This window comes from Hemicordylus capensis, chromosome 4, assembly GCF_027244095.1.
Source record: "Hemicordylus capensis ecotype Gifberg chromosome 4, rHemCap1.1.pri, whole genome shotgun sequence".
Lineage (NCBI taxonomy): Eukaryota > Metazoa > Chordata > Lepidosauria > Squamata > Cordylidae > Hemicordylus > Hemicordylus capensis.
Window position 1 is genome coordinate 51,688,471 of NC_069660.1, and position 13,258 is coordinate 51,701,728.

Sequence of the window (13,258 nt, forward strand, 5' to 3'; positions counted from 1 at the left end):
CAGATTCAGATGATGTTGACTACAACTCCCATAATCCCCAAGCAAAAGCCATTGCAGCTGGGGATTCTGGGAGTTGTAGTCAACATCTTGGGGTTCCGGTTGAGGGAACACTGCACCTGACCACCCCTCATATTCCAGTGGTCGTTAGGCATTACTGGAGTGCAATAGTAACACACCTGTACCTCTATGGTGTGTAGGGAGGATGATATTCAGGCATTATTTAGGGCTATACGACCTGCTTCTGGGCTTCTTGGATAATCTGGTTGGCCAGTGTGGAAAACAGGATGCTGTACTGGATGGACCTTTGGTCTGATGTAGCATGATTCTTTGTAGTCTTAAACCCAAAGAGGTCAAGGTGAACATCAGTTACCATGCCAAGTTATACTTTCAGAGTTTTTGGTGTTCAAGAGATTCTAAAACATATAAGCTGCCACAAAGCATATGTCCACCCATGTACATACACTGTATTCACCCAGAGAACAAGGTAATTTCTCTGAGGGAGTATGCAGTTTGCAGAAAATGTCCCAGCTTCTGCTAATTGGTTCTGAAGGAATATCTCCCTTTTAATTGTTTCTTGTGAGCATCCATGGGGAATGACATCTTTGTACATTCTGCTGCTGCCTTGGCTGCCAGCCCAGTGGGCACAAGACATGTCCTGTAAGGGGACCATTCTTCTTTCACACTGTGAGCGGCCTTTATCCCCCCAGAAAGAGCTTTCTGTTGGTTCCTCAAACTAAAAACTTTAGTACTTGGAATTCTGCTCAGCTCTACTGCCAGTACATAAAGGACTCTTTTCTGAAAACAGGAGGGAGTAAGAAACATTGTTCTATTCTTTTGCAGACAGAGACAGCCTTAAAAATCCACACTCAACTGGAAATGTGTGGTTTTTTTACATGCAGAGTTTACATTTGGCTTTGCATCAGTCCGTCAATAATGCAACTATGAAAACCTACATTGACTGGAATGCACATTGGTTTTCTTTCTTGTGTTTCATCCATCATTAACAGTTTTCACCCATGGACAGATGTGTTTCTTGATGTCATGGTCTCAGTCCAAAATGCTAACATTTAAGAAAGAACCTGCCCCTCTCAGAAAAACAAAATCCATAACAATATGGCTTCCATCAGCATCTGGTGGGCCACTGTGCGTAACAGGATGCTGGACTAGATAGGCCTTGGGCCTGATCCAGCAGGGCTCTTCTTAATATATTAATGATGACCAGTGTTTAATAGGGATGTGCACGGAACTGGTTCAAACAACCGGTGGTTCCACCGGATCAACGGCGAGGGGTGTCTAGCTTTAAGAGCAAGGGAGAGTGCACTAACCTTTCCCGCCGCTTCCCCCCCACCGGCGTCCGTTCCCCCACCGGCATCCGTTTTTTAAAAAAAGTCCATCAGGGCAGCAGCATACTTCCCTGCCGCCCCGTTGCCCCCGTTTTCCGGATATGACCAAAAGTCTCTGATGTGCCTGTGCACGCCCGTGTATGTGCTGGTGTGTCAGAGACATATCCAGTCATATCTGGGAAATGGGGGCAATGGGGCAGCAGGGAGATATGCTGCCACCCTGGTGGGCTTTTTAAAAAACCGGACAGCGTCAGGGGAAAAGCGGCAGGAGGAGTAAGTGCACCCTCCCCCTCTCTTAAAGCAGCACCCCCACCGCCTTCGAGCCTCCCCACCACGGTTCTGTGCACATCCCTAGTGTTTAATTGAGCATGTCACATTAGTCCTTGGTTAGTCAAAAGGATTACAAGTATAAAATACAGAATAAACCTAAAATACATGTTAAGACATCTTTTTGTTAACAAACTGAGATCCTTTTATGTCACAGCCTAAGCCTTCCTCGATTTCTCAGAGCAACTCTTTACGTGATTTCGTATCTCAAGAGAAAATCTGAAAATGTTTTAAGCCACAAAAATGCCGTAATCGTTTAAAAATTAGGAAGTAGCTAGCAACTCTGAAAATGTAATATGCATACATATGAAACCTGCATCCCTTCCTGGATTTTTACTGACCTTCTTCTTTGAATGTTGTACACTGCATTTGCGCTTGAGAATTCGCCGAGATAGTTTGACAGTTCGTTGGAAGTAGTTTTGAACGTATTGTTTCACTTGGATGGATTTAAGTGCAACAGGGTTTATTTGTTACTTGTATGATTAATTTTGTTTGTAAACCGCCTTGTGGACATTTTTGTTGAAAAACAGTCTGAAAAAACTGTAAGGAAATATAACACAAGAAGACATGCAGCATCATTAGCGTACCCTTGGGTGCAGTGACGCACGGCTCTACACGTGGGTTTAAATGACGCTGTTGCCTACACCGAAGGCCCTGACACACCAACTCCACAACCAATCCGGGCAGGCAGAGTATATCTCTCTCCCTCCCTCCTTCAGGTGTTCCTACTCCCTCCTCCAGGGGCTGCTGCTCCCCTGTCAGCAATTCCCTTCCTCCTCCTCTCCGTGAAGAAGCGGAGCTCCTCCCAGCCCCAGGTGCGCTGCGCGATCCGACCCCGACGACCTCTCCAGCAGCACTCCCGCAGGTGCGTGATTCTTCTCCACGTTTTCCAACCGCGCCGAAAGTGAAAGCGTGACCACAAGGAAGGAGGTAGCAGGCAGGCAGGCAGGCAAGCAAGCGCGGAAGAGGCGGAAGCCCGGTGCCCGCTGAAGCAGAGAGCCGCCCGGGGTTGTGGACTGGCGCAGGCGGGGAGCTGAGCGGCGCACGGCATGACGGCGGAGAAGATCAGCCACTTTTTCCGAAACAGCCTGCGCAGGAGATCGTCCAAAAGAGGTAAGCAGAGGCGGCATTGCGCAAGCCGCTCTTCCAAGCCCCCGTCAGTCGGTCGCCGGTCCCCGCTCCTCTAATCGGCTGCTGCCCAGCCCTCCCCGCCCGCACGAGTCCCTCGGCTGTGACTGACAGGTCTCCCCCCCCCCGCTCCCGATTTCCACTCCTGCGAGCAAACGCGCCCTCCAACCCCCAACCCCCCAAGATCGGGCCCATTCCTGTCGCAAGTGTGAACTTCTAAACAACTTCCAGTCAGTCAGTAGCAAAACGAGGCACGCCCCTGGGATCAGATCCGCTAGTCCCATTCCCGGCCGGCTGCTTCTACCCCCGCCCCTCCAGCAGATGCAGGGATTGGAAAGTCCCGCATCGCCGCCTGCCCCTCCTCTTCCCATTGCTTAGTGAGTGACTTCTTAAACGGGAAAGTCGCCTTTTAAGCATGTGGCTTGTGGGAACTGGGAAATAACTGCGTGTGGGAACGGGGAAATAATTTCCAGTTTGCAACCAACAGTCAGTGTGTCCATTTGGCAACCTGATGAACTGGAGTGAGTCCACTCTCCAAGTCAAAGTAGGCTCGGTGCACATGCTGGGCTGGTGAGAGTTTTTGTGTGACAGTGAACCAGGAGGAGCACCCCCTCACTACAAGACAAGCAGCCACACAGATGTCTACTTTGCACATGTCTTCCTCCTCAGAAAAGTGACAAGGGGGGAAAGAACACAAAATGGGGAAGGCCCACATCCCCTGTGATGCTGTCTGTGTGGTAGACGTGGTGCACCTGCTCTTTCGTAACTAAGACCATCACAGTAAATGATTGAACTGGGCCCTTAGTGTTTGTGGGTGACTGACTGACAGGTTGATGTTCATGGAACTGAGGACAAGGGCCTCTTGGAGTTTCAGAGAGGCCCAGGACCCTTTCAGCTTTTGAGGCCCCAGCCATAATAAAAATAAATAATGATGATGCATGAAAACAAAACAAGGCACCAAAAAGGTGAGAGTGTCACATCTTCATCTGATAGGGATGCACATAAAAACAGGTTATGAAATTAAACATATGCCAAAAAATTAACTAATGCCTACGTTTGAGGCCGTCTTTGAGCTTGAGGCCCAAGCCAAATGGCCATCCTGGGCCCCCCTCTGATTGGCCCTGCTGAGGACAATACACTACAGTGCAATATCATGGTGGTGGTTTCTAAGTTAGGCGGTGGAACTGCCATGTATACAAAGACAAGTTCTGTTGATGGGCTGGCATAATACAAAAACACAATCATATTTTTATGGACATAGCTGGGTGCCTCAATAATGTAGTTAGGCTGATGAAGAACAGAGCTGCTCCCCAGGGAGTTATACATAAGATACCCCTAACATACCAGATCAGAATTTGAAGCCCAAACCCACCCAATGTCTAGCAAGAAAGTAGAAGAGGCAAAGCAAGATATAAAATGTGAGGACTGGAGGCAGTGAAAGTTTAGATGTAGCTCTGATGCCTGCCTGGAGCTGGTTTTCAGAGGGGAAAATACTGTCATAATGTCAATAGTTGCCGCTTTGCAGTCTCATACAGGTGACTCCTTAAGCCTTTCATACTGAGGTACAGCATTACTGTTTCCCAAATGTTACATGCAGATCTCTTCAGAGCAGTAAAAGTCTGTGCATTAAAATAAAAGCCTCTTCACACATTATACTTTTAGGTGTACACTAAAAAAACTGTGAACATGACAAACGTGTTTGCAAACAAATTCCCACTTCCTGGAGAGTACACAGATTGACTGTTTGGGTGACAGGTTGGGGTTTGCACTGTGTATTGTGTGGAATGGTTCTGAGGCAGTGCAAGATGGACTGGCTTTGAGTAGCTAGAAGGAGTGAGTGTGCTAACAATCCCTGCTCCTGTCTGTGTTGTTCTTGGTCAAAGAAAGGCTTCCTGAACTACTGTACCACTTTCTCCAGTGTATGAGAGGGGGTGCATCTGCTCTGCCATAGACTCCATCACAGTAAATTACTGAACTGGGCTCTTAGTACTTGTGGGTGACTGACTAACAGGCTGATGTTCATGGAACTAAGGACTAGAACCTCTTAGAGGTTCAGAGAGGCCCAGGACCCTTTCAGCTTTTGAGGCCCCTAGCCATAATAAAAATAAAAAATGGTGCATGAATACAAAATAAGGCACCAAAGAAAGGTGAGAGAGTGTGTCACATTTTCACCTGATAGGTATGCACATAAAAACTGTTTATGAATGGTGAACTTCCATACAGATAAGTTTATGGGAAAGGCTGGCTTCTGGAAAATGGTTAACTTCCAGTTATAGCTATTAAAGCAGTAACTCAATTCAGCAGCTGCTCCTTCTATATCCACTTATGAATATTCACGCCCATCCTATGACCTGGAACAGGCAGTTTAATGCTCTAATTATCTGCAAAGTCACCTGCCTAAGGAAAACATAGAAGGGGTTTTTCCTGTATAGGGTTGCCATATTCTGGCTTTCCAAATCCGGGTGTCTAATTTGCATATTATGCAAATCGGCTTGAAAATAATGTTTGAGCTGAATAGAGACTGCACGTTTTGCTCCTTAGCTTCGATTCTACAAGGGCTAGAGCTTAGTTGTGTGTTTGTGGTTTTTTTTTAATGAAAGCTGAAATCTGGGCGCATCTGGGTGGGCTAAGCAAGGAGATGCTTAAAATCCGGGTGAAATCCAGAGTTGAATTTTTGCTTCTTAGGCTGTTGGATGCACCTATTGGTGCAAACTATTTTCCTCTGTCTCATGCCCCTCTAGAAATACTGAATCCAACTCCCTTTGTGGCATGTAAAATGAACATGTTTTTAGATTCATATTAGGTAAAAGTAAAGTGTGCCATCAAGTCGATTTTGACTCCTGGTGCCCACAGAGCCCTGTGGTTTTCTTTTGGTAGAATACAGGAGAGGTTTACCATTGCCGCCTCCTGTGCAGCATGAGATGATGCCTTTCAGTATCTTCCTATATTGCTGCTGCCCAATATAATACCAGCAGGGATTAACCAGCAGCCTTCTGCTTGTTAGTCAAGCATTTCCCCGCTGTGCCATTAGGTGGCTAGATTCATATTCGTTCTTCTCATTTTAGCCTTTGGTTCAGGCTAGGCATGTATGGCCAGTTCGGCGGTGGGGTGGTGGTTTACCTTTAAGCAGGAGGGAGGGTGCTCTTACCCCCCCCATCTCATTTCCCCCGCTGGTGCCATGTCCAGAATCGCTGGCGTGGGGTGGCAGCATACCCTCTTGTGGCCCCGTCAGCATCAGACCAGAAGTGGCTGGTGCGTGATAAATCTGGCCCATTTTTCTGAATAAGTTTGAAAATGTCAATCAACCTTCATTAATAAGATAAATAGACTAACAACATTAATTACCTTACCCCGTAAGTATTTAATGTATAGCAAAATCCTCATTCCCCTAATAATGTTCTTTGCCACCCCTTTGCTCCCCCAAAACTAGTTGTTCTAGAGTCACCCCAGCTTGTTTCAGTCTTTTGTTTGCATTTATCTCATTGGTGAAGTATTTGAGCAACAAATATGTCCATTTATATCACAGTAAACCGTTCTCAGGGCCATGTGGCATTGCAGATACTAGGTTTGCCAAACCTTGTCAACATGGAGATACGTGGATGGGGAGTAGAAGTTGTAATAGTGTTGCAGAGTTTGTGAATTACACTCAGCTGTTTCATTACTCTTAACTCTCAGATGGCTCAGAAGGGCGATAACTTGGGGCTACATTGATTTCCAGCAGCTTGGTGCAGACCATTGCTGGTCAATGCATGTTAAATTCAGATGACTTCACAATAAATATGCAGTAAAATTTTAGTTCAGACAGTTCTTTAAAGGTAGTGAGAAGGGCTTTGAGAATGTGATAGTCATTTTTACGGAAATAAAAAAAATTGTGCCTACATTCACTGCACAACTTCCAAACTGTCACTGATTTTATTTATTATATATACTGCTTTTCCAAGTATATGCCCAAAGTGATGGATTGCTGTTCCACAGAAGTTGCCATGCTGATTGCACGAGGCCCATTGGACAAGTTCTTTCCTCCTCAAAAGTACAAATAATTTGTTTGTGTCTGGAACTGGGAGAGAGAAGTGTGTGTGAATGTCTGAAGAAATGACATAACTAACACAATCTGGCTCAGCTTGTGTTTGGTAAAAAAAAAATTAAAGAAAAGAAACTCACATTTAAAAATTATGGAAACACATTTTTAACTCTTGTAAACTTTTTTCTGAGAACTGAAGATATTCTAGATTTCTATAAACTATGGTCATTTAAATGCAAAAAGGAGATCTTAGAGATATGGGAGGTGTACATTTCTGGCTACACACATTAGTCACACTGCTGATCAGTGTTCCCTCTAAGAGGGATACCCAGTTGTTGTTCACTACAACTCCCAGCGTCCCCAGCTACAAAGGCCTTTGGCTGGGGATTGTGGGAGTTGTAGTCTGCAACATCTAGGAATCTCTCTTGGAGGGAACACTGCTGCTGATGTGTATGTGGCTTGCACATCACTGTGGGAACTAATTCTTCTCAGATTTGCTCAAGATTACTGGGTAAAAACTCTGAACGTTTCATAAAGCAACAGTCCCATAGTAACAACCTGAAACTGGCTGTTACTGGCTTCAAGGGCTGATCAGAAGAAGTACAAATCCCTAGCATGAAGCAGAGGCCCGATTACACCCACTTTATTTCTGCTGCTACCTATATGCTTCTTTGAATTTGTTGCTTTAAAAGACTTGAATAAAGTTGCTGCAGCAGCCAAAAGCAGAATCTGAAAGATAAAGCCTTTTGCTAACTGTATGTAGAGTTGCTGCTGGAACTGTTGTAACATATGCCATGCGATTGCTGTTTACTCAGTTTCCTTTCTAGCTGCACTGAAGCTAGTTTATTTCCTGGGTGGTGTTGATCTTTCATTCCTGCACCCAACCTGTCTTACACAATTGTGGTTATTCTTTTGTGAGGAACTGTACTTGATGAGTCCTAACAGCTTAGGTGCTCATAAAATCCTTGGGGCGGGGGTTGTGTGCAGAGGCACTCTTACCCCTGGGCTTCTGGGTGCAAGTGCAGTGCCTCCACACTCCCTGGGGGCCCCCAAATCCTCTTTAGAGACAGAGCGGGGAAAGAAATATGTGGGATGGGAATATGTTAAGTTGCGTGCTGAAATGAAATGTTTCTGCTAATGCATATTTGCATAAATATACCTGTTTTATATTCTTACATTCTTGTGAGTTCAGTTGCTGTTCGTGCCCTCAAGAACCCATGGGTTAAAAATACTGTATGTGTCACACTGTGTGTGTGTGTGTGTGTGTGTGTGTGTAGGGATTATGCTTAATTTAGAGAGGGGATTGGGGGCCCTCCAAAGGCCTTCAGGTCCAGGCTCCAAAATTACCTAGGTGCACCTCTGGCTGCGTGGATCCATTGAAGAGAGAATGAACGAACACACACACACCCCTTTTATTAAGACCAAAAAGTAACAAAAGTAGCTTTCCTGTTGTGGTAAAACTCCTCAGCTCAGTAACCAAACACCTGTACAGAAAACTATAAAACTTCAAAAGCTAGTGGCAGAGAAGCGTTAGAACAAATGTGCAGGTCACCTGATTACTCAACTCAACTGCCTCAAAATCCTGGGGCATTCTAAAGTGTGTGGCCATTTTTAAAGGAAGAAACAGCTCATATGGTATTATGGTTTGAAATTTAAAAGGGTTTTAATGCTTGCATGAATTTTCCAAGGGTTAGGATGTTATGTGCTCCAAGGTACAGAGAGGGTTTCCCACTGTGCTTTTGCAGAAAAGCATGTATTATTTAGTTGATGGGAATAACTAAATATACAGTAATAGTAATAATGGAATTATTGTTATTTTACAAGCCAGAGATAAGCTCCAGTCAATTATATTGATTTCAGCTGGAAAGATTTACAGTACAGTCCCAAACATTTTTACTCAGAAGTCCTATAACTTCTGTGGGACGTACTTCCTAGAAAGTGTGCTTAAGATTGCAGCCTTTGACCCATGCTTTGGTTGAATCATGTCCAAAATAAACAGAAGTACCATTCAAGATTGTCAGCAACAGATAAAAGATGGGGAGAATTTCTAGTTCTGTGTATGAGATCAATTTTTCCAAGGTTGCTTGCATAACATCTTATTCCACAAGTACATTTCATTCTTGTACTAGCAGTATCTTGGTGTGTGCATATCATATTCCTCGCCCTTCAGGGACCTCTGGCATGATGCACTTTTCTCCTTATTTATTGTTTGCAATGCATTCTGCCATTTGAAGGCAGTATACACTTAGCTTACACTGATAGTATACACTTAAATGTCATACACCTCGGACTACATGTGTGAGCACTGTAAGATATTCACTTTAGGGGATGGGGGCGATCTGGGAAGAGCACCTGTATGCTTGCATGCAGAAGGTCTAAAATTCCCTCCTTGGCATCTCCAAAATAGGGCTGAGAGGGACTCCTACCTGAAACCTTGGAGAAGCCGCTGGCAGTCTATGTAGACAATACTGAGTTAGATGAACCAATGGTCTGACTCGGTATAAGACAGCTTTCTATGTTTAAAATATAACCTCCAGATTGTGCTGCCAGGCTTCAAGCTGTGATTCCAAAGCAGTAATTCTCAAACAGTGTGCTCTGAGAGTACTTCTAGTGTGAGTCCAAAGTATTCATCCACACAGAGGTGATGACTGTGTTCTTGCATGATTGACTGATCTGACCTTGACTCTTCCCAATCAGCTTCCTCTGTGTGATTGGGTGGAATTATATTTCTTCTGCTGCATCTCTACATCAGGCAGAATTCCCTGCCCATGGAAGATGTTGTATGTATTTATGATGTTCTGTTCTGGACTTGCCTTTTTCAAATCAGGAGACATTCTCTGATTGGTTACTCATGATCCTGCTCTGAGCAAGGGATGGTTAAAAACTTGTCACTCGATACCCACTGCATTCTGTGACAATTCCACAAGGCCAATCATCCAGAAGCATTTATGAATTTATTAAAATTTTAATTTTGGGATATATTTCAATGTAAAATATCCTGAGCCGTTTTTGGAAGAGTGGTATATAAATAAAATAAATAAATATTTCTGTCTTAAATATGGTGAATTTAGATAAGTCCTGGATAGTATGAATCCAAAACATATCCAGCGCATAAACTTTGTATTTCCTGAATATGAAATATTTGTTTTCATTCAGTTATATATATATTTCTATTGGATAAACATAACACAAAACATACTGTTATTTATAACAGAATCACAAGCATCACAAACAATTATATTCCTTTCTACAATCACATGAGCTCTAATTTCTACTTAAGTACTTGACAGCCTCAATTAACAATCTTTCCAGATACTAATGTAATTGGAAGGTGGAGAATGAGCGAAGTTTTCCTGATTTGTAAATAAAATAAAATCAGACCATGTGGTTAAAAAAAACATTGGGATTGGCCTGACCCAACTGAAGACTGACTACATATCAGAGATATGTAATTTACATGTCATTAGAGATTTGTGTTATATATCCCTCAAATCCTGCTGCAAGGTCTAATTTATGTTTGTGTGGCTGAAATTTTGCATTACAGATGAATCCCAGGATGTACTCCCGACAGAAAGTAAACCTGAAACTTGTATGAAGCCGGGAGATAGAAGCAGCTACCTTTACCCTTCAGGACAGCTATTCTTTGAATATTTAGTTGTGGTCTCACTTAAAAAGAACATGAAGGGAGATTATGAGCCCAAGATTACCTATCAGTTTCCAAAGGTAAGAAACCCAGCATGACTGTGTGATCAAGTGAAGCATATTAAAGGGAAGCTCTTTTCAGGCATTATACCTTGGAGAAATGAACATGCATACATGTGGAGCAGGGATGACATCACTCTGGCAGGCTCTCCTCTGAAACGGCTGGAGTCACTTTGAACTCTTTCTGAAGTGGATAGTCTGTGTGAATGTTTTCATTCTTTTGCTGTTGAGTTGTTTCAAACTTTTGCTGTTGCATTTTGTTCTATTAGGCCCAACCATCCCCAGAAAACGAAAAAAACAAAAAACAAAGACAAATCTCTAAAGAATATGCTGACAGAGCCTACAGCTCTTTAAATTCTTGTCACTCCACAAAGTTTCCCTTGGGTTGAGATGTAATCTCTGAAACTTCAGTGGAATTGATTTATCCTTAGAGATGCAGAAAATCCTGCTTACGAAAACCAGTATCCCCTGCATTTTTCTCTTTGAAGTGTTCCTGACATTAACTTCATGGTGCATCTTCTCTGTATGTTGTTGAAGTGGTATTGCAGAAAGGTCTCCCTTGGTAATGATGAAAGCAGGAATGATATTGCTGATGGGAAAAGAAGGAATGTCTGCCCCAGAGTGTCAAGCAGGTATGAGAAAGGAAAGGAGACCAACATAAAGAGATCCCTGTCACTGCAAACTACAAACCCAGTTCATCAAGACAACCCAGTATCTTTACTGCAGGCTACACATCCCTTACACATCCTTAAGTGGTGCAGCAGGGAAATGCTTGACTAACAAGCATAGGGTTGATGGTTCAAATCCCCGCTGGTACTCTATCAGGCAGCAGCAATATAGGAAGATGCTGAAAGGCATTATCTCATACTGCATGGGAGGAGGCAATGGTAACTCCCCGCCCCCCTGTATTCTACTAAAGAAAACCACAGGGCTCTGTGGGTGCCAGGAATAGAAATCAACTTGATGCCACACTTTACTTTTTACACATCCCTTACCTGCTCTAATCTTTGAAACTTGATGGAGAGCAAAATCGTTGATCATTCAGACAGGAGATTTGCACAGTTTGTATTGTGCAATTCCATTGTTACTAACAAATGTGTGTTCTCGAGAAACTTTTAGGATTCTTTATAGCTGTGAGCATTCTCTGAAAGCAAAAACCTTCTGTTGATATTGTCTTCATGAACTTGGTGTCATTTGACTACTGTACTGTAATATATTGACTTCTGTGCAGAGGCCACATATATCTATCAAGCTGGAGATGCTGGATAACACCCCCCCCCTCGATATTTCTTAGAGTTAAACCAAGCTTAGGCATGGAGTCTGGGGTATTCTGGAACAGGGTTTTGATTCTGAGCCTCATCCTAGCACTGTACCCCAGTTGGAATGTCAAACTAGAGCCCAGTTCAGACATTATGCTGTTTGAGGGTACAGATATCTGTACACTTATACATGTGTTTGTGTGAATGACTGTACCTTTGTTCGTTTTAAAAGTGAACCTGGATACAGGCCCTTCAAATGCATGGTACAGATAGGAAGTATAATTCTGTACCTGTGTTCAATATAACCTGTGAATGATTGTACATGTGTATAGATCTGTTCCTGTATACACTATACACTTGTACAGATGTTGGACCTAATGTGTGAATGGGCCTAAGACTTGAGAGACCCAGGTTCAAGTCCCCACCCAGCCATGAAATTAACTGAGTGACTTTGGGCCAGTCACTCTCTGTCTAACCTACCTTACAGAGCTGTTGTGAGTATAAAATGGTGGGGAAAACCATATATACAATCCTGAGTTCCTTGGAAGAAGGGCAGGATAAACATGTAATAAATATTTATCCTTACAACCTGTGTCCCTTCTTACTTGGCCTGCTATTGTAACTATGTGCTTGAGACTGCTATTTTACTGGCCTAGTGACAAGTTGGAGAAAGTGTGGTTATGGTTGCTGGGCAACAGCAGCATAACACTTCTTATCAAATTTGTGATTCAGTGGTTGGTGGGGGGTGGGAGGTGTGACACCTTGAAGTTGTGTTGAAACCATAGCTGCACTTTCCCCCTTCACTCAGGCCTAGTTCTCACTAAGGTGGTAAACCTGTCTCTGGGCTGTATCGCTTCATACCAGACATAGAAAACTAGATATCGGGGAGAAGGTTTCTAGACTAGTATTTTCCCTGACATATTAATTGTGTATATAAATGGGGATTCTTTTGTGTGTGGAGGAACTTTAAGTTATGTGAATATTGGAGGAGAGCTGGTCTTGTGGCAGCAAGTATGAATTGTCCCCTTTGCTAAGCAGAGTCCACCCTGATTTGGATGAAAGACGACTACATGTGTGAGCACTGTGAGATATTTCCCTTAGGGGATGGGGCCACTCTGGAAAGATCCCCTGTATGCTTGCATGCAGACGGTTCCAAGTTCCCTCCCTGGCATCTCCAGATAGGGCTGAGAGACACTCTTGCCTTCAGTCTTGGAGAAGCTTCTGCCAGTCTGTGTAGACAGTACTGAGCTAGATAGACCAATGGTCTAACTCGGTATATGGCAGCTTCCTATGTGAATCCCTATCAGAGCAACAGCTCTGCTCTGCTCTGATTTTTTACCTTAGTGAGTACTAGACCTTAGACTCAACAAAATTGTCAAACTCAGACTGAAATAAGACTGCCCAGTTAGTGATAGGAGCAGCTACAAGGTCACTTAGCAGCTAACTGAGGTAAGTTTGTCCAACTGGGGCAACTAGCA

The 13,258-nt window shown here is 43.6% G+C and overlaps 1 protein-coding gene across 2 annotated transcripts in view; it reads left to right on the forward strand.

Annotated features, from left to right (window-relative positions):
• Window positions 1-2,449: 2,449 nt before the first annotated feature.
• DENND2D (DENN domain containing 2D) overlaps window positions 2,450-13,258 on the forward strand; it is a 55,809-nt gene continuing 45,000 nt past the window's right edge. Inside the window, exons 1-2 of one of the 2 annotated variants that reach the window (XM_053243369.1) lie at window positions 2,450-2,783; window positions 10,364-10,542. In XM_053243369.1, coding sequence (XP_053099344.1) covers window positions 2,720-2,783; window positions 10,364-10,542 — 243 coding nt within the window. In that variant the 5' untranslated portion in view covers window positions 2,450-2,719. Of the gene's footprint in view, window positions 2,784-10,363; window positions 10,543-12,583; window positions 13,230-13,258 lie in introns of those variants that run through there. The other variant, XM_053243370.1, reaches the window with a different exon arrangement.